General features: G+C 41.9%; 1 protein-coding gene across 7 annotated transcripts in view; it reads right to left on the reverse strand.

The window, feature by feature from the left end:
* Positions 1-22134, reverse strand: part of PATJ (PATJ crumbs cell polarity complex component) — a 422746-nt gene that overhangs the window by 74953 nt on the left and 325659 nt on the right. For all 7 annotated transcript variants that reach the window (XM_057298703.2, XM_034966355.3, XM_034966351.3 and 4 more), the window contains exons 32-33: positions 8648-8765; positions 3547-3680 (exon numbers count right to left, since the gene is read on the reverse strand). In XM_057298703.2, the coding sequence (XP_057154686.2) occupies positions 3547-3680; positions 8648-8765 (252 nt within the window). The remainder of the gene's footprint in view (positions 1-3546; positions 3681-8647; positions 8766-22134) is intronic.

The raw sequence follows: 22134 nt of genomic DNA on the forward strand, positions 1-22134 counted from the left end.
GGCTGAGGCAGGCGGATCACCTGAGGTCGGGAGTTCAAGACCAGCCTGACCAACATGGAGAAACCCCGTCTCTACTAAAAATACAAAATTAGCCAGGCGTGGTGGCGCATGCCTGTAATCCCAGCTACTCGGGAGGCTGAGGCAGGAGAATCGCTTGAACCCGGGAGGCGGAGGTTGCGGTAAGCCGAGATTGCGCCATTGCACTTCAGCCTGGGCAAGGCGAGCGAAACTCCGTCTCAAAAAAAAAAAAAAAAAAAAAAAAAAAATTACAAAGAATTATTGAAAATACGATTAGAAGATACAGCGCAGACCAAATTCCTGTATGTATGAAGCCACATAGCAGTTCCTGCTTGCAAAGGCAAGAGGAGAATTCAGGACATAAATTTTCATGAACTCCAGAGAAAAATGTTAACAGTACTTTTATCAAGCAGAAGGAGATAAAATCCTTTCAGGTTCAGGTGAGGTGGTTCACTAGCAGGGTGGGGCTCAAAGCAAGGATTTTCTAGACGGGGCCCAATGGTAGGAAAGGGAAGGACCATGACCAGCAAACATGTAAAAGGCATTAATGATAGGGACAGGAGGCAGAGAAATTCTAGGCAGACAGGGGCAGATCCCCGGCAAAACCCCACCTTCGAGCCGAGAAGCCTGAAACCCTTGGTCCAAAGTGATAACTCCTATTCCTGTTTGCCTGCTGTCTCCTGATTGGTTCTTTCTGAATAATGTCTTTTTATCAATCGAATGTTGCTTTTCCCAAAACTACCTACGGCCCGCCCCGCCCCCCATCCTACGCCTACAAAGATCTCAGACTCAGTTGGTAGAAGAGAGAAGCGGCTTGACTGAGGAGAAGCAACTTGACTTTAGAGGGATGGCTGGACTTTGGAGGAGAGACGGCTTAACTTTAGAGAAGAGCCAGCTGGACTTCAGGGAAGACTCTCTGCCTGTCCTGTCCCCTCTCCAGCTCCCCTCTCCAGCTCCCGTCTCCACTGACAGCCACTTCCATTGCTAAATAAAATTCTTCTTCTCCACCATCCTTCAAGTGTCTGTGCAACCTAATTCTTCTCGGACGCCGGACAGGAGCTTGGGACTCACCGAGTGCGGGTACCCAGAAAAGGCTGTCACACTGGCCCTTTGCCCTCGCTGGTGGGGAGCAGCTGCCCCATGCAACAAGGCAAGGGGCCCACTGAGCTGATAACGTACCGCTGTCCACGGACGACGGAGGTTAGCATTGTAACACACTCTCTGGGGCTTCAGGGGTCGCAGGCACCCCTACCTGGTCTGGCCGAGGGGACCCCACAGAGCCTGCTCCTGCCGGCACCCAAAGCAGCCAGCTGGGTCCTGCACTCGCTCTCTCATGAACTCCCTCCTACAACAGGCTGAGCGAGGCGGTCCAAGTAAACAGTACCCCTGTTGCAAGTCTGATGAAGGGGTCAAGAGAAAACTCCTGCATCATCAAGACCCTGGTTTCCATCGCCTGTGCTGTTCTTGAGTTTCCTAGTGCTTTAGGGAACTAATATTTATTACACAAAAGTAGATTAGGATCTCCCCACCCCCAACAGTACTACCACAAAAATGTTATATTACTGCCCAATGTGGAAAAAAATAGTTTTATAGACCCTGATATATTTGTTTTATCTGGCATGTACAATTTATTGCTTACTAAATAAAATGGGCAAAAGAAATACCAAAATATTCATTTAAAACATATTCATTAACAAGAGTGATTGTCTCTAGGGAGTTGCCCTGGTTTTAGGTAGTGAAGGGCAGAGCTAGGGCAAAAAGGTAGGAGGGAGATTTATTTTTCACTTTTTTCCTTTTATGGCAACTTAACTTTGTATAAGATGCAGGTATTACATATACACACACACAATTTTCCTTTTGTATCAATTTAACTTTGTATAATATGCAGGTATTAAACACACACACACACACACACATACACACACACACACACACACACACATGCATTAATTAATCACATCTTGAGTAAATCAAAACCCAGGAAAAGTTTTCATTTTAATGGCGCTACTGAGCAGTGATAAACAAAAGGTATTGAATAATGAAAAATCAATCATCCTGGCCAGGCATAGTGGCTCATGCCTGTAATTGCAGCATTTTGGGAGGCTAAGGTAGGAGGATCGCTTGAGCCTAGGAGTTCAAAACCAGCTTGGGCAACATAGCAAGACCCCATCTCTATTTATTTAAAAAAATAAAAAACAATAAAAAATCAATAATCCCAGGAAACACTAATATTCTACGCTGACTTCTAAAAAAAATTATGAGTAGATATGAAAATGGTCAGTGTAAAATGAACCCTAAATTGTTGGGCTGGAATAATTCATGCATACCTTTTTTTTTTTTTTTTTTTTTTTTTTAACAGAGACAGGGCCTTGCTCTGTTGCTCAGGCTGGAGTATAGTGGCATGATTATAGCTCACTGCAGCCTCAAACACCTGGGCTCAAGTGATCCTCCTTCCTCAGCCTCTTGAGTAGCTGGGAATACAGGTGTGTGCCACCATGCCTTGCTAATTTAAAAAAAATTTTCTTTGTAGACATGAGGTCTTGCTATGTTGCCCAGGCTGTCTCAAACTCCTGGCCTCAAGCTATCCACCTGCCTCGGTTACCATGCTGGCCTGATGTATACTTTTTATCTACAATTCCATTAAAGAATGATGATGAGAATAACAACAGTTCCTACTTACTGAACACTTACTATGTGTGAGGCATCCTCTTAAATACTTCTAAATGCTGCTGTGATGCTGTTGGTCTAATAAGTATTTATAAAAATATTCAACATCCTAGATGGAGAAAATCCTGATGAAAGTTTTTTGTTTTTTTTTTTTTTAAGACAAGGTCTTGCTCTCTGTCACCCAGGCTGGCGTGCAGTGGCATGATCACGGTTCACTACAGCCTCGACCTCCTGGGCTCAAGTGAATCTCCCACCTCAGCCTCCTAAGGAGTGGGGCTAGAGTGCAGTAGCACGATCTCAGCTCATTGCAGCCTCTACCTCCTGGGTTCAAGTGATTCTCCTGCCTCAGACTCCTGAGTGGCTGGGACTATAGGTGTGCACCACCATGCCCAGCTAATTTTTGTATTTTTAGTAGAGATAGGGTTTCACCATGTTGGCCAGGCTGGTCTTGATCTCCTCACCTCAAGTAATCTGCCTGCCTCAGCCTCCCAAAGTGCTGGGATTACAGGCGTGAGCCACTGTGCTCAGCCCACCCAGACAATTTTTGTACTTTTTGTAGAGATGGGGTTTCGCCACGTTGCCCAGGCTGGTCTTGAACTCCTGGGCTTAAGCGATCTGCTTGCCTTGGCCTCCCAAAGTGCTGGGATTATAAGTGTGAGCCACCGCGCCCAGCACTGATGAAAATTAAACACTGAGAAAAACTTGAAAACTAGCTAGACTATGGATGCACATCTATTTATAATCACATTTTCTCCTCATACTATGAAAAAGGCAAGTCTTGCAGAGTTGTGGCGCAGGGCCAAAATTAACCTCAACAACTAGTTCTATGACAGTGGATACATTTTATTTCTAGAAACTTACCAAGGGTGTGTCTTTTCCTCCCACAATGCTGAGACCAAGCCCTGAACGTCCCTTGGATATTTCTATAATCATTTCCTGTCCAGGGACAATGGGACACGTTGCGGGGTCCACTGACAGAGGAGCCTGGAAACCACCTGGAAAAGAATTGAACACAGCATGACTGGCACGTAAGAGTTGCAGCTCAGCCTGCACGTTCCATCACGTGGGGAGTGTGGGGCTTGCATGTGTTTATCACTGCACTCTTTTCCTGCCAAACACCATGAAGCAAAAAGCTGGGTCATTCCTGCCTCTTCAGCCAGGGATGACACTGCTGAGATTAAAACGATAACTCCCACCCCTCAACCCATCAATTTTACTTGAAAGTTTTAAATCTTATTTTATTTATTTATATTTTTGAGACAGAGTCTTACTCTGTCGCCCAGGCTGGAATGCAATGGTACGATCTCAGCTCACTGCAACCTCCACCTCCTGGGTTCAAGCAATTCTCCTGCCTCAGCTTCCCAAGTAGCTGGGATTACAGGCACCCACCACCATGCCTGGCTAATTTTTTTATTTTTAGTAGAGACGAGGTTTTGCCATGCTGGCCAGGCTGGTCTCGGACTCCTGGCCTCAGGTGATCCGCCTGCCTTGGCCTCCCAAAGTGCTAGGACTATAGGTGTGAGCCACTGCACCTGGCTAAAAGTTTTAAAATCTTAAAATACATCATGAAAATCTGTATGGAAAAATTACAATGATTAAATGATTAGGTATATGAAGACCTATGTTACAATGAGAATAAAGGCTGGTATAGCAGGAGATTCTGAGCTATAGGATACTAATTAAGAAACAATGCCTAAATACTTTCAATTAGAGCATATCAGATGAATTAAATTATTAAGATGTATAAAGAATTTAATCAATAAAGTATGAAATACCTGAAAATAACAATTACCTAAAATTTATCCCCAAATATATTACATATATAGTAAAGCAAAATATATTATAAACACAAGACTCAAAAATTACTCGCGGGGTTCATAGAGGAAAAGTTTATTTAAAAGTTATTGCTTTTTTACAAAGGTTTATTTTTAAAAACAATTGTTTTAGGTTGGGTTTTTCCAAAGAGTGAGGGAAAAAATGTTTATAGGCTAAGAAAAAATGTTTAATAACACCTGTTTATCCAGCATAAAATCTATACACATGCATTTTCCAGATAACCTATTAAAAACTCAAAACATTCAGCCGGGCACGGTGGTTCACGCCTGTAATCCCAGCACTTTGTGAGGCTGATCACCTGAGGTGGGAGGATCACCTGAGGTCAGGAGTTCGAGACCAGCCTGGTCAACATAGTGAAACCTCGTCTCTACTAAAAATATAAAAAATAGCTGGGCGTGGTTCATGCCTGTAATCCCAGCTACTCAGGAGACTAAGGCAGGAGAATCGCTTGAGCCAGAGGCAGAGGTTGCAGTGAGCTGAGATCGCGCCATTGCACTCTAGCCTGGCCAAGAAGAGTGAAACTCCGTCTCAAAATGGCAACAACAACAAAACCTCAAAACATTCAAAATGTTGAATAGTTTCAAGAGATGCTCATATAAAATGTTGAATAGCTTCAAGAGATGCTCATACAAATCATAGTCTCCAGAGAATGTCATATTTTCTGATAACTGAGTTTGATCACCATGAGTATTGTTTCTTACATGATGATATAATTCAGGAAAGGGCTGATGAGAGAGGGCTCCACCTGCTGGTCAGCTGCAGCTAATGCACAGAGCTGAGATGAGATCCCAGTGCCCATTAAACCTATGTAAAAGCAGGGGTCAGCGGACTATAGCTCGCGGATCAAGAATGGCTTTTCACTTTCAAAAGCTTGAAAAAAAATCAAAAGAAAAATAATGTCTCAAAGCATGTGAAAATGATATGAGTCTAAATCTCAGTGTCTATAAATAAAGTCGTATTGGAACACAAACCCACTAATTCATTTATGCCTAGCCTATGGCTGCTAGCATACTACAATGGCAGGGGTGAGTAACTGCAATAGCGGTTGTGTGGCCCATAAGCCTAAAATATTTACAATCTACTTCTTTATAGAAAAAGCTTGTCAATCTCTGGTATAAAACGAAAAGAAACAGGCTCTAGGTAAGCCTGTGGGGGTTCTGCTCTAACTAAGTGATAATCATGGTCTTTGAGATGAAAAGGCACAGGTTTTGGAGTGGCACAGAGCCACAGTTGAGTTCCTAAGCAGGAATTTAACAGGAGGCTGAAAGTGGAGCTAACTTCTCATCAGAAAAATGCACGTAACCACTATTAAAGAGGCTGTTAGAGAAACTAAATGAACTAATAGAAACCACTATTAAAGAGGCTGTTAGAGTCTGGCACATTGTGGGTATTCATATATCTTGTTCCTGTCCATATGGAATTTATTAATCTAAAGGCCTCCTGGTTAAGCGCAAGAAATTCAGTGATACAACCATAAAAAGTGCCATATTTAGAAGTAGCCTATGGCCAGCCTATGGTGGCTAGCACACTACAATGGCAGGGGTGAGAAACTACAACAGAGGCTGTGTGGACCACAGCCTAAAATATTTACTATCGACTTCTTTATAGAAAAATCTTGCCAATAAGACAAAAAGAAAGGCTCTAGGTAAGATACAGGCAAGGCAGAATATTAAATTGTAAACCAAATTTGTCTTTAAATCTTTTTGCAGCATATGTATTTTATACCACATTTCCCATTAATTTACAATAAAAATGACGTACGATAGTGGCACACTTTCATGGGTGCTTTAAAAAGTTTATATTGCTTTTAGGTCGGGTGCGGTGGCTCACACCTGTAACCTCAGCACTTTGGGAGGCTGAGGTGGGTAGATCACCTGAGTTCAGGAGTTTGATACCAGCCTGACCAACATGGTGAAACCCTGTCTCTACTAAAAATACAAAATTAGCCAGGCATGGTGGCACATGCCTGTAATCCCAACTACTAGGAAGGCTAAGGCAGGAGAATCACTTGAACCCAGGAGGCAGAGGTTGCAGTGAGCCGAGATCACACCATTGCACTCCAGCCTGGGCAACAAGAGCAAAACTCCGTCTCAAATAAATAAATAGATAAGTAAATAAAAAGTTTATACTGCTTTTGTAAATGACTAGCGTAGTCTCCTGAGTGAGAAGAGAGAAAAAAACCTGGTGAGACATCCTGGAGATGGCATTTCTTTTCCCTCCTCCACGTTTGCCTCACCCTAGCCAGTCCTGAGTCAATCTTTTTATTTACTTCTCTCATGGAATCCAGCCCCAAACCCAGCTCATACCAAGTCCTCAATAAATACTTGGTAAGTAGATGAGTAAATGAATAAAATTTCTATAGATTCAACTGTAGGATGATGAACTTCATTTATTTATTTATTTATTTATTTATTTATTTATTTATTTAACCACGAGAATGAAAACCAGGAAGGATGCTGAATTTCTGTCATCTAAGTATAAATATGTGATATATATTACCAAAACTCAACTCGTCTACCTCCATAGTCAGCATGCATTGTTGGTAAAGTGCCAAGTATACATATTTTAATAGGGCATTACAGGCCAGACTGTCTCTGTTGCGACTACTTAACTCTATCATTATAGTGTGAAAAAAGCCACTGACAATACAGAAACAACTGAGTGTCTATAAACCTGTATTTGTGGACACTGAAATAAGAATTTCATAGAATATTTTAATAAAATTTTCTTAGGTGTTTTTTCAACCTTTAAAAAGTGAAAACCTTTTTTAGCTTGTAGACCATACACAACTAGCTGGTAGGCCAGATTTGACCCATGCGCCATAGTTTTCTGACCACATGCATCAAATGTTTTAGTACATCTACAATGCTTTAAAATAGTACCTGCTTGATGAACTTTATGAAGTTAATATTTATGAAAAAATATATAAAAGACAAATACCACAAAGATTTCAGAACTGCTCAATTAATGCAGGGTTATGCTTTGCCATTGGTGAGTACTGTCTTTTAAAGAGTTTTATTTTTTACTGATGTATACTGCACAAAAGCAAAGTAGGGCTGGGCACAGTGGCTCACGTCTGTAATCCCAGCACTTTTGGAGGCCGAGGCAGGCAGATCACTTGAGGTCAAGAGTTTGAGACCAGCCTGGCCAACATGGTGAAACCCCATCTCTACTAAAAATATAAAAATTAGCCGGGCATGGTGGTGAGCACCTGTAATCCCAGCTACTCAGGAGGCCGAGGCAGGAGAATCACTTGAACCCAGGAGGCAGAGGTTGCAGTGAGCTGAGATCAGCCCCCTGCCCTCCAGCCTGGGTGACAGAGTGAGACTCTGTCTCAAAAAAAAAAAAAAAAGAAAAAAAAGCAAGTAGAAATACCTAGTATTCATTATAAAGTTCTATTTTCAACCCCCAGTCAGCATAATTCAAGCCAGGAATTTAAAGACAGAACGTGCATGCCAATTTCTTTAAGCATTGAAAATCAACATTCTTCAAACAGCTTAAAGCAACATTTGCAGGGCTAAAAATTGGGTTTGATAGGATTTTTAAAGAGATATTACTCAAGACCTAAATATAATCTTTTGTAGAGATTAGAGAAGAATAATACAGAAGCCTCAGATTCAAATAACATTTACTGAGGTCCTTTTCTTTTCCTTTTTTTTTTTTTTTGAGACAGAGTCTCACTCTGTCATCCAGGCTGGAGTGCAGTGGTGCGATCTCAGCTTACTGCAACTTCTGCCTCCTGGGTTCAAGCGATTCTCCTGCCTCAGCCTCCCGAGTAGCTGGGATTACAGGCACGCGCCACCATGCCCGGCTAATTTTTCGTACTTTTAGTAGAGACAGGGTTTCACCATGTTGGCCAGGCTGGTCTTGAACTCCTGACCTACTGAGGTCCTGTTCTGTTCTAGTGCTCTTATATTCAAAAAGCAACAGGCAATGGCGATGGCAGAGAGGAGGAAAAATGGTGTAGGAAATGAAGTGACCTATCCAAGCCCCAAAGCTAAGGAAGCGGAGGAAGCATCCAAAGTCAGACTTCTGCCTCCTGGTCCAGTTCTCGTTTTAGGACATTATGATCCCTTGCCTTCTCTAAGGCTTAATGAGCCAGATCTGCTGAGGGAAAGAATCATACCATAGCCTGTGAAGTCTGCATCTGTTGAATGGTATGATGAAGCTGGTGCTAATGGTATCTCTTGTGAACTGAAGGAGACTTTTGTTGGATATTTTTGCTGTTTCATCTGGCTGACAGCCTACAAAAGAAAGGAAAATTAGATGAATATCAAAAAGGAGAAAGGTAACAAGAAAATACTTTAAAACTGGTGTATTGTTACCAAAACAATGGTGCAGTCCAATGATGTCTTTTGAGAATATAAGGTTGGAGGGTGGCAAGAAGTTAGGATGATTTATGCCTCGTTCCTCATTCTTCCCTATTTAACTTTACAACTAAAATGCTTTGATGAAGGGCAGATCAAGGAAGGGAGGAAAGATAAAACCTGAAGATACTCTGTCAGTGTGATCTGTACATGAAGCTGGGGGTGGGAGGCAAAACAAAAATTATTTTGCAATTTCTACTCATTCTGATGAAATCAGCAAGAAGCCCCTTTATCTATGGACTTTGAAGTGACTTATCTGTGTTGTGCACATTGAAAAACAATCTACGCTGGGGATGTTTAGAGCATCAACACTGTCCATTTCTTCTGGACACACTAGAGTCAAAGATGCATTTGGTAGGTTAATTAAGCAAAATGAGGGGCAGACAAAGAAAACCAACACCTACTGAAAGCCTACTAAATGCCAGCTACATCAGTGACATTTAATTCACATAAAGGAAGCATAGCTCCTTTACTGAGTCCCTACTATGTTCCAGGTACCTACGATACCCAGTGCCTGGAACACAGTAGGGACTCAATAAAGTGCTTGATGAATGAATGAACAAGAAAGAAAGAACAAAGAAAAGCAAAACTGAAGACATGAGTAACTCAGGGTAGAAAGTGAACTTGCAATTCAGTGAAGGTACAGGGACCTCCACTGTGTGAGTTTGGGAAAAATTAACTTGTAATTCTGGATTTTTGCTGACAGTACCTCCAATGAATATTAATATTAAAAAACTAAGGGGCCAGGCATGGTGGCTCACGCCTGTAAACCCAGCACTTTGGGAGGCTGAGATGGGCAGATCACCTGACATCAGGAGTTCGAGACCAGCCTGGCTAAGATGGTGAAACCCCATCTCTACTGAAAAAAATACAAAAATTAGCCAGGCGTGGTGATGCATGCCTGTAATCCCAGCTACTTGGGAGGCTGAGGCAGGAGAATTGCTTGAACCCAGGAGGCAGAGGTTGCAGTGAGCTGAGACCGTGCCATTGCACTCCAGCCTGGGCAACAAGAATGAAACTCCGTCTCCAAAAATACATACATACATACATACATACACTAAGAAAAACTAAAAGGACTCCTTGCTTATTTAACAGGCAGTTAAGAAATATAGGTAGTAACCTGACCTGCCTTCTGGATCTGCAGTTGGCCAGGGAACCCATCCCCAGCTGGAAGAGTCTGGTAGTGAAGCACCAGGCTGCCCCTGGAGTCTAGAAATAGGACCAAGGTAACTGCTCCGGAACTGTAACACCTCAAGATTCTGTCAGTGGAAAGCTGTGCCTCAATATAGGGCATTGTGCAGTGTGCAGTAACAACAAAACAATACCATCCATTGTGCATATGCACTGTGCTTTCTAGTTTTCAAAACACTTTTACATCCATGCACTGTGCTTTCTAGTTTTCAAAACACTTTTACATCCATAAATTCATTCAATCACATGAACAACCCTGACAGTTAAATATTACTTTTTTTCTTTTTGCAGAAAACCAAGCATAAATGTCAAGTGACATATTTGAAATCACACTGCTAATTAGAGAAAGAGGTAGAACCGGAAGTCAATAGTCGAAGAATGCTACAAGCTTAAAGTGTTTATCAAACAGCTGATAGGCAATGATTCTATGGATTTTTTTTTGTTTTTTCCTGCAGTTTTTCTATCACCATCTTCTTTTTTTTTTTTTTTTTGGACAGGGTCTCACTCTGTCACCCAGGCTGTAATAGTTGTGTGATCTCGGCTCACTGAAGCCTTGATCTCCTGGGCTCAGGTGATTCTCCCACCTCAGCCTCCTGAATACCTGGGATTACAGGCGCACACCACCACGCCTGGCTAATTTTTTGTATTTTTAGTAAAGATGGGGTTTTGCTATGTTGCCCAGGCTGGTCTCGAACTCCTGGACTCAAGCAATCCACCCACCTCAGCATCTCAGAGTGCTGGGATTACAGGCATGAGCCACTGTGCCCAGCCACTATCAGCATCATTTAATATTGACTAAAAAGAGACTTATTCAATTACATATTTATCAGTGATTTTTAAAGGAAGAAAGTAGAAAAGGACAAATAAGGGTTTACTATAAGAAAACAACATTGAGAGGACTTAGATATCCAATTATTCTAAGGACCACATTTACTAGCATCATTGAAGGTAGGTGTGCCAACAGGCTAAGTCCTGGTCAATGGGATGTAAACAGAAGTGAATGTACAATTTTTAGGTCATTCTCCTAAGGAGAAAGATCCTGTCTTTCCCTTCTCACTGCTTGGAATGCAGATGTGTTGGTAATAACTGAAGCAGCCCTCTTAAACTAAAGAATGGATGCCACCATTTGAGGATGGTAGAGTAATCAAATAAGAATGGTATAGTAATCAGATAAGAGGTGCTTGGGTCTCTGACACTTTGGAGACACCATATCATTCCCCAACTGACCACACACAGCCACACACAGACTCTTATGCTAAAGAGAACTTCCTGCAGCAATTGAGCCTGTGTCTTAACTCACACAGTACTTACATCCAACTTACATTTTATATTGCCTCAAGAAAGAACATGGATTCCCAACAAAGCTGGGCGCAAGCCGCAGAGTTCTTTTATGAAAAATCACGCGACTTTTAAAACAAGAAAGCACTAAAGAGAGCAATCTAGATTACTAGATTACGACTTTTCTATAGCGTGAGATGATTGTTGCTTTTCTTTATATCCCAGTTTCATGTAGCATCTGGTGCGTAATAGGTCCCTGATAGATACTGGTGGAATTGAATTCAATTTAACAATAAGGAAGCAGTCCATAGAATCCAAGTGAAATGTCCAAACATATATACATAGAGGCAGGCCTCCAGTTGTCGGTATGTGTGGTGATGGATGAAGGAGTGTTCCCATGACTCATTCATTGGCACAAAACCAAACTACTGTGTAAGAAAGATCAGAAAGAATGGATTTGCTGTTGTATGTTACTGTATTATAAGAACTGAGATGGACTTTATAGGTCATCCAACCTAACTAAACCTGTGGTTTTCAACCCTGTTTCATAATAGGAACACCTACGGAGCTTTTAAAAATTACAGATGCTAGGATCCCCATCACAGACAAAATAAATTAGCATCTAGGGGTGTGGATCCCAGGCAGGTTTTTTTTTTTTTTTTTTTTTTTTTAATTGAGACTTATTGCTTAAGACTTAATCTTCTTTTAAGAAGCCCTGGCTTAAGAATCCATGGTTTAACTTTAAACGATGTCTCAAAAACAAAACAAAACAAAACAAAACTTGCCTGGGATCCACATCCCTAGATGCCAGTTTATTTGGTCTGGGATGGGGGTCCTAGCATTTGTGATTTTTTTTAAAGCTCTCTAGGTGTTCCTATTATAAAACAGGGTTAAGAACCACTGGTTTAGTTGTAAAACACCCTTGTAGTTATATCAAAATTGTACTTGTCAGTGTTTTTCTTTTTCTTTTTTTTTTTTTGAGACGGAGTCTCGCTCTGTTGCCCAGGCTGGAGTGCAGTGGTGCGATCTCTGGTCACTGCAAGCTCTGCCTCCCAGGTTCACACCATTCTACTGCCTCAGCCTCCCGAGTAGCTGGGACTACAGGCACCCACCACCACGCCCGGCTAATTTTTTGTATTTTTAGTAGAGACGGGGTTTCACCGTGTTAGTCAGAATGGTCTAGATCTCCTGACCTCGTGATCCACCCATCTCGGCCTCCCAAAGTGCTGGGATTACAGGCGTGAGCCACTGCGCCTGGCCCTTGTCAGTGTTTTTCTAGAGAAAGGATTTACACTTCATCAGGGCCTCATGATAGGAAAATAAAAATCACTACTCAAAAGAAGGTATATGTTGCTAAGTTTGCTATCACTAATTAGCTGTGTGACCACAGACAAGTCACTTAACCACCCCATCTATAAATTGGTGATACATCTATATCTTGCAAGGTTGTTGTAAAAATTAAAGGTAAATAAATAAACCCATCATTGTGCCAGAAATAATTTAGGCTCAATTAATAACAGCTATTAATTTTATGTCCTTTTATGTCCTTTTAGAACATATCAATAAATGATCAGCCAGCTTCTGATTGAAAACCTTCAGGGATGGAAAATTCCACTTCCATGAAGAAGCTCATTCCATTTTGGAGCAGCTCAAAGGGTGGAAAAGTTCTGTATAATGAGCTGCCAGCCTCACTGCAGATGATGCCCACTGACCTCTGGGCCATTTCTCTTTGGAAGCTGCAGAAAGGACTTAAAATCACTTTCCCAAAGGAGAATAATTTAGATGTTTAGGTGCTCATTGTTCTGCAAGAAGAAGAATGTAAGATGATATTTAGGATTCGCCCTAGCTCTAAAATTCTATGGTTGTAATATTTTAGAGATGTTTGATATGTGCTTGAGGTAGGTGGGAGTATATGAAGTTTTGTTTGTGTGTTTGTTTTTGAGACAGAGTCCCGGTCTGTCACCCAGGCTGGAGTGCAGTGCTGTGATCTCAGCTCACTGCAACCTCCGCCTCCTGGGTTCAAGTGATTCTCCTGCCTCAGCCTCCTGAGTAGATGGGATTACAGGCAGCCGCCACCACGCCTGGCTAATTTTGGTATTTTTAGTAGAGATGAGGTTTTGCCATGTTGGCCAGGCTGGTCTCGAACTCCTGACCTCAGGTGATCCACCCGTTTCAGCCTCCCAAAGTGCTGGGATTACAGGCATGAGCCACTGTGCCCAGCCGGGAGTATATAAAGTATTAATACCTTAGTGTATTTGCAAATACATTCAAGCAAAACCTGCTTTTAAATTTAAAAATTATAATTGGCCAGATGCAGTAGCTCACAACTATAATCCCAACATTTTGGGAGGCTGAGGTGCGAGGACTGCTTGAGCCCAGGAGTTTGAGGTTACAGTGAGCTATGATTGCACTACTGTACTCCAGCCTGGGTAACAGAGTAAGACCCTGACTCTTAAAAAAAAAATTGCTTAAAGGTTTTCAGTTGAACTGAATTTGGTTATTTTTAAGGTTCATTCTGTATCTGTTTTTTTTTTAAATTTTATTATTATTATACTTTAAGTTTTAGGGTACATGTGCACAACGTGCAGGTTTGTTACATATGTATACATGTGCCATGTTGGTGTGCTGCACCCATTAACTTGTCATTTAGCATTAGGTATATCTCCTAATGCTATCCCTCCACCCTCCCCCCACTATTTTTTTTAATTTGGGTTTTCATCATATAATTTTACAGAATTTTCAAAGGCATTTTCTTTGGCAATGTTTGAAATATATATTTCCTGTAAGCTCTAGTAATCTATAGTTTCTTAAATATAAAAATAGCTAACACAGTAATAATGTATACATTTTAGACACATAAAAACATAGATTAGTACACAGATATGAAAATCTGGAGTTAAAAAAAGCAAGGAAAAAGCTCAACAGCAACAAAAGTATAAAAATGTGATAAAAGTTTATAGTTCTTTAAGAGAAGTGAAATTCAAACGTAAGGAACACTGAAGTTATTTTATAGAAATTCTTCCATTTGTAATTTTTATTTCTAATATTGTGTAAGACATGGTGCTCTCAGAAACTTTTTTGGAGATGGAGTCTCAGTATATCGCTTAGGCTGGTCTGGAATTCCTGGGCTCAAGCAAGCCTTCTGCCTCAGCTACCTGAGTAGCTGGGACTACAGGTATGCACCACTGTGCCTGGCTAGATAGAATTTATTTAAGTGCAAGGGTGTTTTCAGGGATACCCTTTTATTATTTATTTATTTATTTAAAGACAGCGTCTCACTCTGTCACCCAGGCTGGAGCGCAGTGGTGCAATCTTGGCTCATTGTAACCTCTGCCTCCCAGGTTCAAGTGATTCTCAGGCCTCAGCCTCCTGAGTAGCTGAGACTACAGGCATGCACCACATCTGGCTAATTTTTGTATTTTTGGAAGAGATTTTTGTATTTTTAGCAGACTTGCTATGTTGGCCAGTCTGGTCTGGAACTCCTGACCTCAAGCAATCTGCCTGCCTTGGCCTCCCAAAGTGGTGGGATTACAAGCATGAGCCACCATGCCCAGCCAGGGATGCCCTTTTAAGCATCTGTTTAGGGGGTTGGGACAGAGAGGTGAACACAAGATATTTGCATCAACTTGCACAGAATCAATGATACAGTTGTGGCTTGATTTCAGGTTGCATGACACTCCACAACCTCCTGTCAAGTAATAAAAGATCTGATCTCATTGCAATCACCTCCTTTTCTTTTGGAACCCAGTCTATAACGCACGCAACCCCAGAAGAGCAAAACCTAAAGTACAAGTTATGTACATTGTCAGGTGGGTATTCCAGTGCCTTCTGCTGATCTGCCACCATGCCCTGACCAATCACCTGGGACATGTCTTCCTGAAATGTAAAAGACACAACCAATTAGCAGCATTGGAGGGCTCAACCGCACTTTCCAATTTCAGCAGTTAGTACATTTAACTGGGCTTCAGTCTACTATAAAAATGACCAAAACACTGGGCAAAAAAGTTTCATTCACCCACTGGACTAACTCTTAGAAATGAACACAGCCTTGTCATTTCCAAATGTTTTTTCAGCCCTTTCAGATCTGTGAGGCCTTAGACCTATCAGATTTCTTTTCTTTTTCTTCTTCTTCTTCTTTTTTTTTTTTTTAAATAAAAGACAGGGTCTTTTTATGTTGCTGCTGGAGCGCAGTGTGCTCTTCACAGGCATGATCTCACTGCTAATCAGCACAGGGGTTTTCACCTGCTCTGTTTCTGACCTGGGCTGGTTCACTCCTTTTTAGGCATCTTGGTGGTCCCTCCTCCCAGGAGGTCACCATATCAATACCGAACTTAGTGTGGACACCCAATTGGCAGAGCTTGTTATAGCGTCAAACTTCTGGGCTCAAGTGATCCTCCTGTCTCAGCCTCCTGAGTAGCTGGGACTACAGGAGCAACAACACACTCGGCCAGATATCCTTTGATGGTCATTCCAGCCAGAGTTTTTTCTTTTTCATTACACTAATATCCCTATAAAACTATCTGTTCAGGGCTCAAATCCTGAGCTAGAGTTTTTTCCCCTTAAGACATTCAATTAGAATTAAAAAACAAACAAACAAACAAAAAAAAACCACGGCTACAGAAAATACTGGGGGATAAAGGTAAGTTAGTTCTAAACCCCACAGAGGAGTGCAGAATCCAGACTTGGGAGAATCCAAACTGCCTAAACACGTGGAAAGCTGAAGCATAGCGAAAGGGCAGTTTATTAACTGAAATAAATAATAACACCAATAAATTGACCAGAATGTTTATGTCTGCCTCCCATCATATCCTATTTTTTTTTTAATAGGCACATTTTCAGGGGAAATTATCATATGATGGTTTACTTTAAGGCATAAATTCCTGCAACTGGGTTTGGACAAAGCAGGGAACAGGAGAGACTGGTTTGGATAGGAGAAAGCATGGGTTTACTCTGTCTCTTGGTAACGTCTGAGAGACACCCAGGTGGTGAGGTGTAGTACACAGACAGCAGGTAGGTAAGCTGATCTGGAAGGTAGGGATAACTTGTATAATGAATGGAATGTTAGGAGTCTGTGATCCTAGCTCTTCAACTTAAGAGTTCTGCAAACCTGGCCGGGCGCAGTGGTTCACGCCTGTAATCCCAGCACTTTGGGAGGCCAAGGTGGGGGCGGTGGATCACCTGAGGTCAGGAGTTCGAGACCAGCCTGGCCAATATGGCAAAACCCTGTCTGTACTAAAAATACAAAAATTAGCTGGGTGCCTGTAATCCCAGTTACTCGGGAGTCTGAGGCAGAAGAATTGCTTTACGTGGGGAGGCGGAGGTTGCAGTGAGCTGAGATTGCACCACTGCACTCCAGCCTGGGTGACAGAGCAAGATTCTGTCTCAAAAAAAAAAAAACAAAAAAGTGATCTACAAACCTGAACAGGTTATTTGCCCTCTTCAAGCCTTAATTTCCCCATCCATAAAATGGAAAAAAATAAAAGTAGCTATAATTTCAGGATGCTGAAAAGATTAAATGAAGTAATACATGAGCACCCTTAGCAACACACCTGGCAATTAATAATATTTACTAAAGATGCTAATGATGATAGTAAATGGAATTGGGCTACGGTAGCCCCATGTTCCTAAATGCACTACAGGGGACTAGTGCAGGGCCCAGAACATGCACCCAGAACCACGGTGCTAAAAGTCTTGGAAGTGACCTAGAAAGGACACTTTTCTCCTGTAGGAAATGCTGGAGGCAATTTTTAGAGTAAGTAAGACTAACTTACCTTTGTATCTCACAGTATTTTCTGTAACTGGTTTTTGTTTGTTTGTTTTTTGCTTTTAATTGAATCTGACATCCCCTGCCTCCGGTCTCTTTCCTAGGCATGTTCACACAGCCTTTCTTCACCAGGCTCCCATTAGATGTATAACAATACAATAGATAGTGACCAATACAATAGATAGAGACCCAGCTGTTCATTGTTATTAGATTCAGTTACAATCTCATCCTATGTCCTTAATTCCCCATTGGTTTACAACCTGAAAGATTTAACCCCAGTAAGCACTATCCTGAGACTGGAGCCTAGGTCTCCTGGATGACCATGCCTACACTTAGCTGCCTACTTTCTAACTGATTTTTGGGGGGCCAGACTTATCTCACTCATTCAGATTCTCTTTAATTTTCCCCTTCTATGAGAAAGATCCTAGGACTGCTCCCCTGCCCTTTATAAATTTTGCTTCTAAACAGATGATATGATATAAAATGAACTACAAAAATTACCTCCTCTTGTAATTCTTCCCTTAGCCCCTGGGTGGTGCCCCTTCCACAAGATGAACCAATGAACTTTATCACTTATTTGCAAGATTATATTGTATCTTTTTATGTATGTGTCTCCCATATCTTAATATGATCGACTTTGTCTTATTTCTTTCTTCAACATATGGCAGAATAGAATATGGGCTTTATAAAGTGTTAGTGCTGAGTGAATCAAAGTTCGGGAACTTAAATCTTAAATGCACCCACGTGGATTTGAGAACCAGCCATGATAGGAAGGTCACACAGTGAAGATGACTCTGTGGCCTTTACTTTAAAGGATCACACTTGAAAAGAGAGAAAAAAGACGTGAAAAGGTCAATAAGGCTCATGGGAATTTTTAGAGGAAAAACTCTAACCTGCCTCGTAAACAGAAACTATTGGTGTTACTCCTACCAGTGTGTATCAAATGGCCTTAGGAGGAGCAAAAGTAAGTGCCTCTGTTTGAAAATGATATTGTAGATCTGCAATTCGACCTTGGTTTCAACCCCAATTAACCAGCAGTGGGACAAAGGACCTGACTTCCCAAACTACAGGTTTAAAAATCCAATTTGCATATCACATGGAAGAAGTACTAATTTGGTTTTATTCTTCCTTATCATTTGAACTTTTTAGAAAAAAGAAATGGCACTGGAATAACAGCCAGATAATCTGGGTTCCGACTTGTTCTGCTACTTACTAGCAGTAATAGTGTTTGGAAACCTTCATTTTTGGCAACATTAAGAATGCAATAACTGCTACCTGAATAAGGGGTTGTGAGCAAAGTTGAATTCAATACATGCTTACTGAGCACCTACTACATGCCAGCACAAACAAAAAGAAAAACAGAGGAGCCCTTGCCCTGAGCACATTTACAGACCTAGTGAGACAGATGTTAAAGAAATAATCATAGAAATGAATACAACTGAATGGTAGATGCGTGAAGGTGTGTGGTGGGTAGCAGGAGCCTGAAGTGTCAGTTTCCTTCCTTTTTTCTTGTCCTCAAAAATGTAGAAGGAATAGATGAGAAAATTGGATTTCTGAAAAGCATCTGGTCTGACGCACTGTCTCATTTCTTATATTGATTACTCTTAAACATCCGAGCCAAGGGATGGAGCTGGTACGTGATGATGATGAAAATTATGACAGCTAAAATCTCCTGAGTATGTGCCTGTTACTGAGCTAGGCATATTACCCATTTGTTGGTGTACACAACAGACCTGTGTATTAGGGACAATTATTGCTCTTATAATTATTGCTCTTATAATATAATTGAGGTATAATTATATACCTCAGCAGAGCTGAGGTAACTGCGGCACAGAGAGGCTAAATTATTATTTGCCAAGCCAGAACTTAACTCAGACGCATCTTGCTGCAGAGCCCTTGCTCTTAACTGAGTAAACCTTCAGGGAAAGGGAAAGTACTGTTTACCTCCTCCCAGCAACACACGCAAGATTCTTAGCCAGCAATGACATAGTGATTCCGTTTTTAGATCCAATATCAGGTCAGAACAAGTCATGCCTGCTTATTTTAAACTTGGGTTGGGAAAAAAAATCATGGCAGTAGCCACGGCAGTGACCTTGGGTCGCTTTCCTTCATATTTTGTGTTTAAACATGAATTTATAATTTGCTAATTGCCCAATTATTACACAAAAGGAGCTCTTAATGCCTTCAAAACTGAGGTTTGGGGACATTCTAATGTGTTTACTTTGCAAGGGACCCCTAAATAACAAGAATGAAGAAATGTTGTAGAAAGGTCATCTCATTTCATGAAATAAACTGATATGACATATTCTGGCAGCATGGTGCTATAATCTTCAGCACAGCACTATGAGCTCTGAAAGAAAATGCTTTGTGGGCCAGGAAAATTACTGTGATCAAGTGAAGGAGCTTCTGAAGGGTGGACATAAAACGCAACACTGGCAATATCCCATATAACAGATGGGTGACATGTCCAGCTGACAATCCCCAAAGCTGGTTGATCTCTGACCCAAAGCTGGACAATCAAAATGCCCTGTCTCTCTGGCCACAGTAACTGGTCCAAGGGTGGACACTTGAACCACACAAGAATATTCTACGGATTTTCCAAAGTAGACCCAAGGGAAGAGTCAGCTCTTTTCTGGCAGAGAGGCTTAGGAGCTTTGGACAGCCATACACACATCAGGCTGAAGAAGCACATCGGCAGGAGGAAAGTCAGATAAACAGAGAGAACCCTGGCAGCAGCAGGCCTCTGGTTCCAACCACCTCTGAGGCTAAGTGTCAACCACACGCTGCCTGCAAGTATATGAAAAACAAACAAACTAACTAACAAACAAACAAACCTCTAGCCCTTGAGTAAATTTCTCCTTTTGTCTAAGTAATGTCAAATTGAGATTCTGTCACTTGCAACAAAGAGATCCCTGATTGAAACAGGGTGGAGCCCATCTCTCCCAGAAAATATCCACCAGGATAACAAACTCAGATGCATCCAGGCGTCAGGCTGCAAGGGAGCCAACTGAAGGTGAATGACGTGAACTGAGTATAAGACAACAAATTAGGCCAGGCGCGGTGGCTCACGCCTGTAATCCCAGCACTGTGGAAGGCCGAGGTGGGTGGATCACTTGAGTTCAGGAGACTGGCCTAGGGAACATGGTGAAACCCCATCTCTACAAAAAATACAAAAATTAGCCAGCCATGGTGGTGCACACCTGTGGTCCCAGCTATTCAGGAGGCTGAGGTAGGAGGATCGCTTGAGCCCGGGAGGCAGAAGTTGCAGTGAGCTGAGATCGTGCCACTGCACTCCAGCTGGGGTTATAGAGTGAGACCCCATCTCAAAACAAACAAACAGAGATGGTGGTTCAGCCTAAAAGCATTCAAATTTAACAATTCTTAAAATATGCCCATCAGACAAACAACAAACAAACACTAATGTTTACTACTACTTTTGGTCCTTGGGCTTCCACTTTGTAGCTGAAGCTGCCTTTGCAAAATTATGACAGTAAGAGAAATGTGACATAGTTGACTTGATCTAGCTTCTTGACCGCCTCACTGTCCTTGATCATTCCTGCATGTAGGCCATAGTAACTCTGGGAGGAATTTAGTGGATAGTTTAACTTGAAAGCAAAGATGATAATAGTCCCCACCTAAAACTAACCCCTTTCTTGCTTAGGGATCAAAAGCTCCTTTTGTAAGCGTAATGAAAGGCCACAAAAATAGGATTATCGGGGCTGGGCGTGGTGGCTCATATCTGTAATCCCAGCACTTTGGGAGGCCGAGGTGGGTGGATCACAAGGTCAGGAGATTGAGACCATCCTGGCTAACATGGTGAAACCCTGTCTCTACTAAAAATACAAAAAAATTAGCCGGGCGTGGTGGCATGTGCCTGTAGTCCCAGCTACTCGGGAGGCTGAGGCAGGAGAATTGCTTGAACCCGGGAGGTGGAGGTTGCAGTGAGCCAAGATTGCACCACTGCACTCCAGCCTGGGTGACACAGTGAGACTCCATCTCAAAAAAAAAAAAAAAGAAAGAATAGGAATTATGAGAGGGGCCTGAACTCTTTGCTAAGAGCGGCATAATTTCTATAATTCCTTGCTGCTCAGGGGTCATATGGCTAGAGGTCACAAGATTTGTGATTTCCCCAATTGTAGATAACATCACTAGTGTAGAACCTAGGGTTGGTTCTTTGAGATATCTTTCAAACTGACCCCATGTGGACTTGTGACTCATGATTCAACTGATCCTGTGGCCCCACCCAGAGGTGGATCAGTAAACAAGGACTGTTTCCACACCTCTATGAATTCACCCCCCAACCAATCAGCAGCACCCATTCCCTAGCCCCCTGCCCACCAAACTGTCCATAAAAACCCCAAAGTCTGAGCCTTCAGGGAGACTGAACTCCAGTTCTCCTGTGCATGGGCTGGTCTTGCGTCAATTAAACTCTTTCTTTACTGCAATGCTGTGGTCTCAGTGGGTTGATTTTGTCTGTGCAGTTGGCAGGAGGAATATACTTAAAAAGCCCTTTCCTGGGTCAGTTCCAGCCTAATTCCTACTCATCTAACCACCTGGATTAGGTGAAATCACATTAGCAAAGTTCCCACAGGCCAGGTGTGGTGTCTCCTGCCTGTAATCCCAACACTTTGGGAAGCTGTGGCAGGAAGATTGCTTGAGCCCAGGAGGTCAAAGCTGCAGTGAGCTGTGATCACACCACTGCGTTCCAACCTGGGTGACAGAGTGTGACCCTGTCTCAAAAAAAAAAAAAAAAAGTTCCCACAGCACGTTACCTTGTCCTTCAATAATACTTATTAACCTTAATAATTACTTATTTAAAGTTGGATTCAAATCTTGGCTATGACACTTATTAGTTGAGTGTCTCAGTTTCCTTATCTATAAAATGGGAATACTAATAGACCAATCTCATATAAGATACAAATTGATGCACTTGGAATAATGCCTATAGAATGCATAGTAAATGCCATGAAAGCATTAGCTGCTGTTATCCTCGGCAGTTCTGAAAGCTCCCTG

Source organism: Pan paniscus, chromosome 1 (genome assembly GCF_029289425.2).
Source record: "Pan paniscus chromosome 1, NHGRI_mPanPan1-v2.0_pri, whole genome shotgun sequence".
NCBI classification, from domain to species: Eukaryota; Metazoa; Chordata; class Mammalia; order Primates; family Hominidae; genus Pan; species Pan paniscus.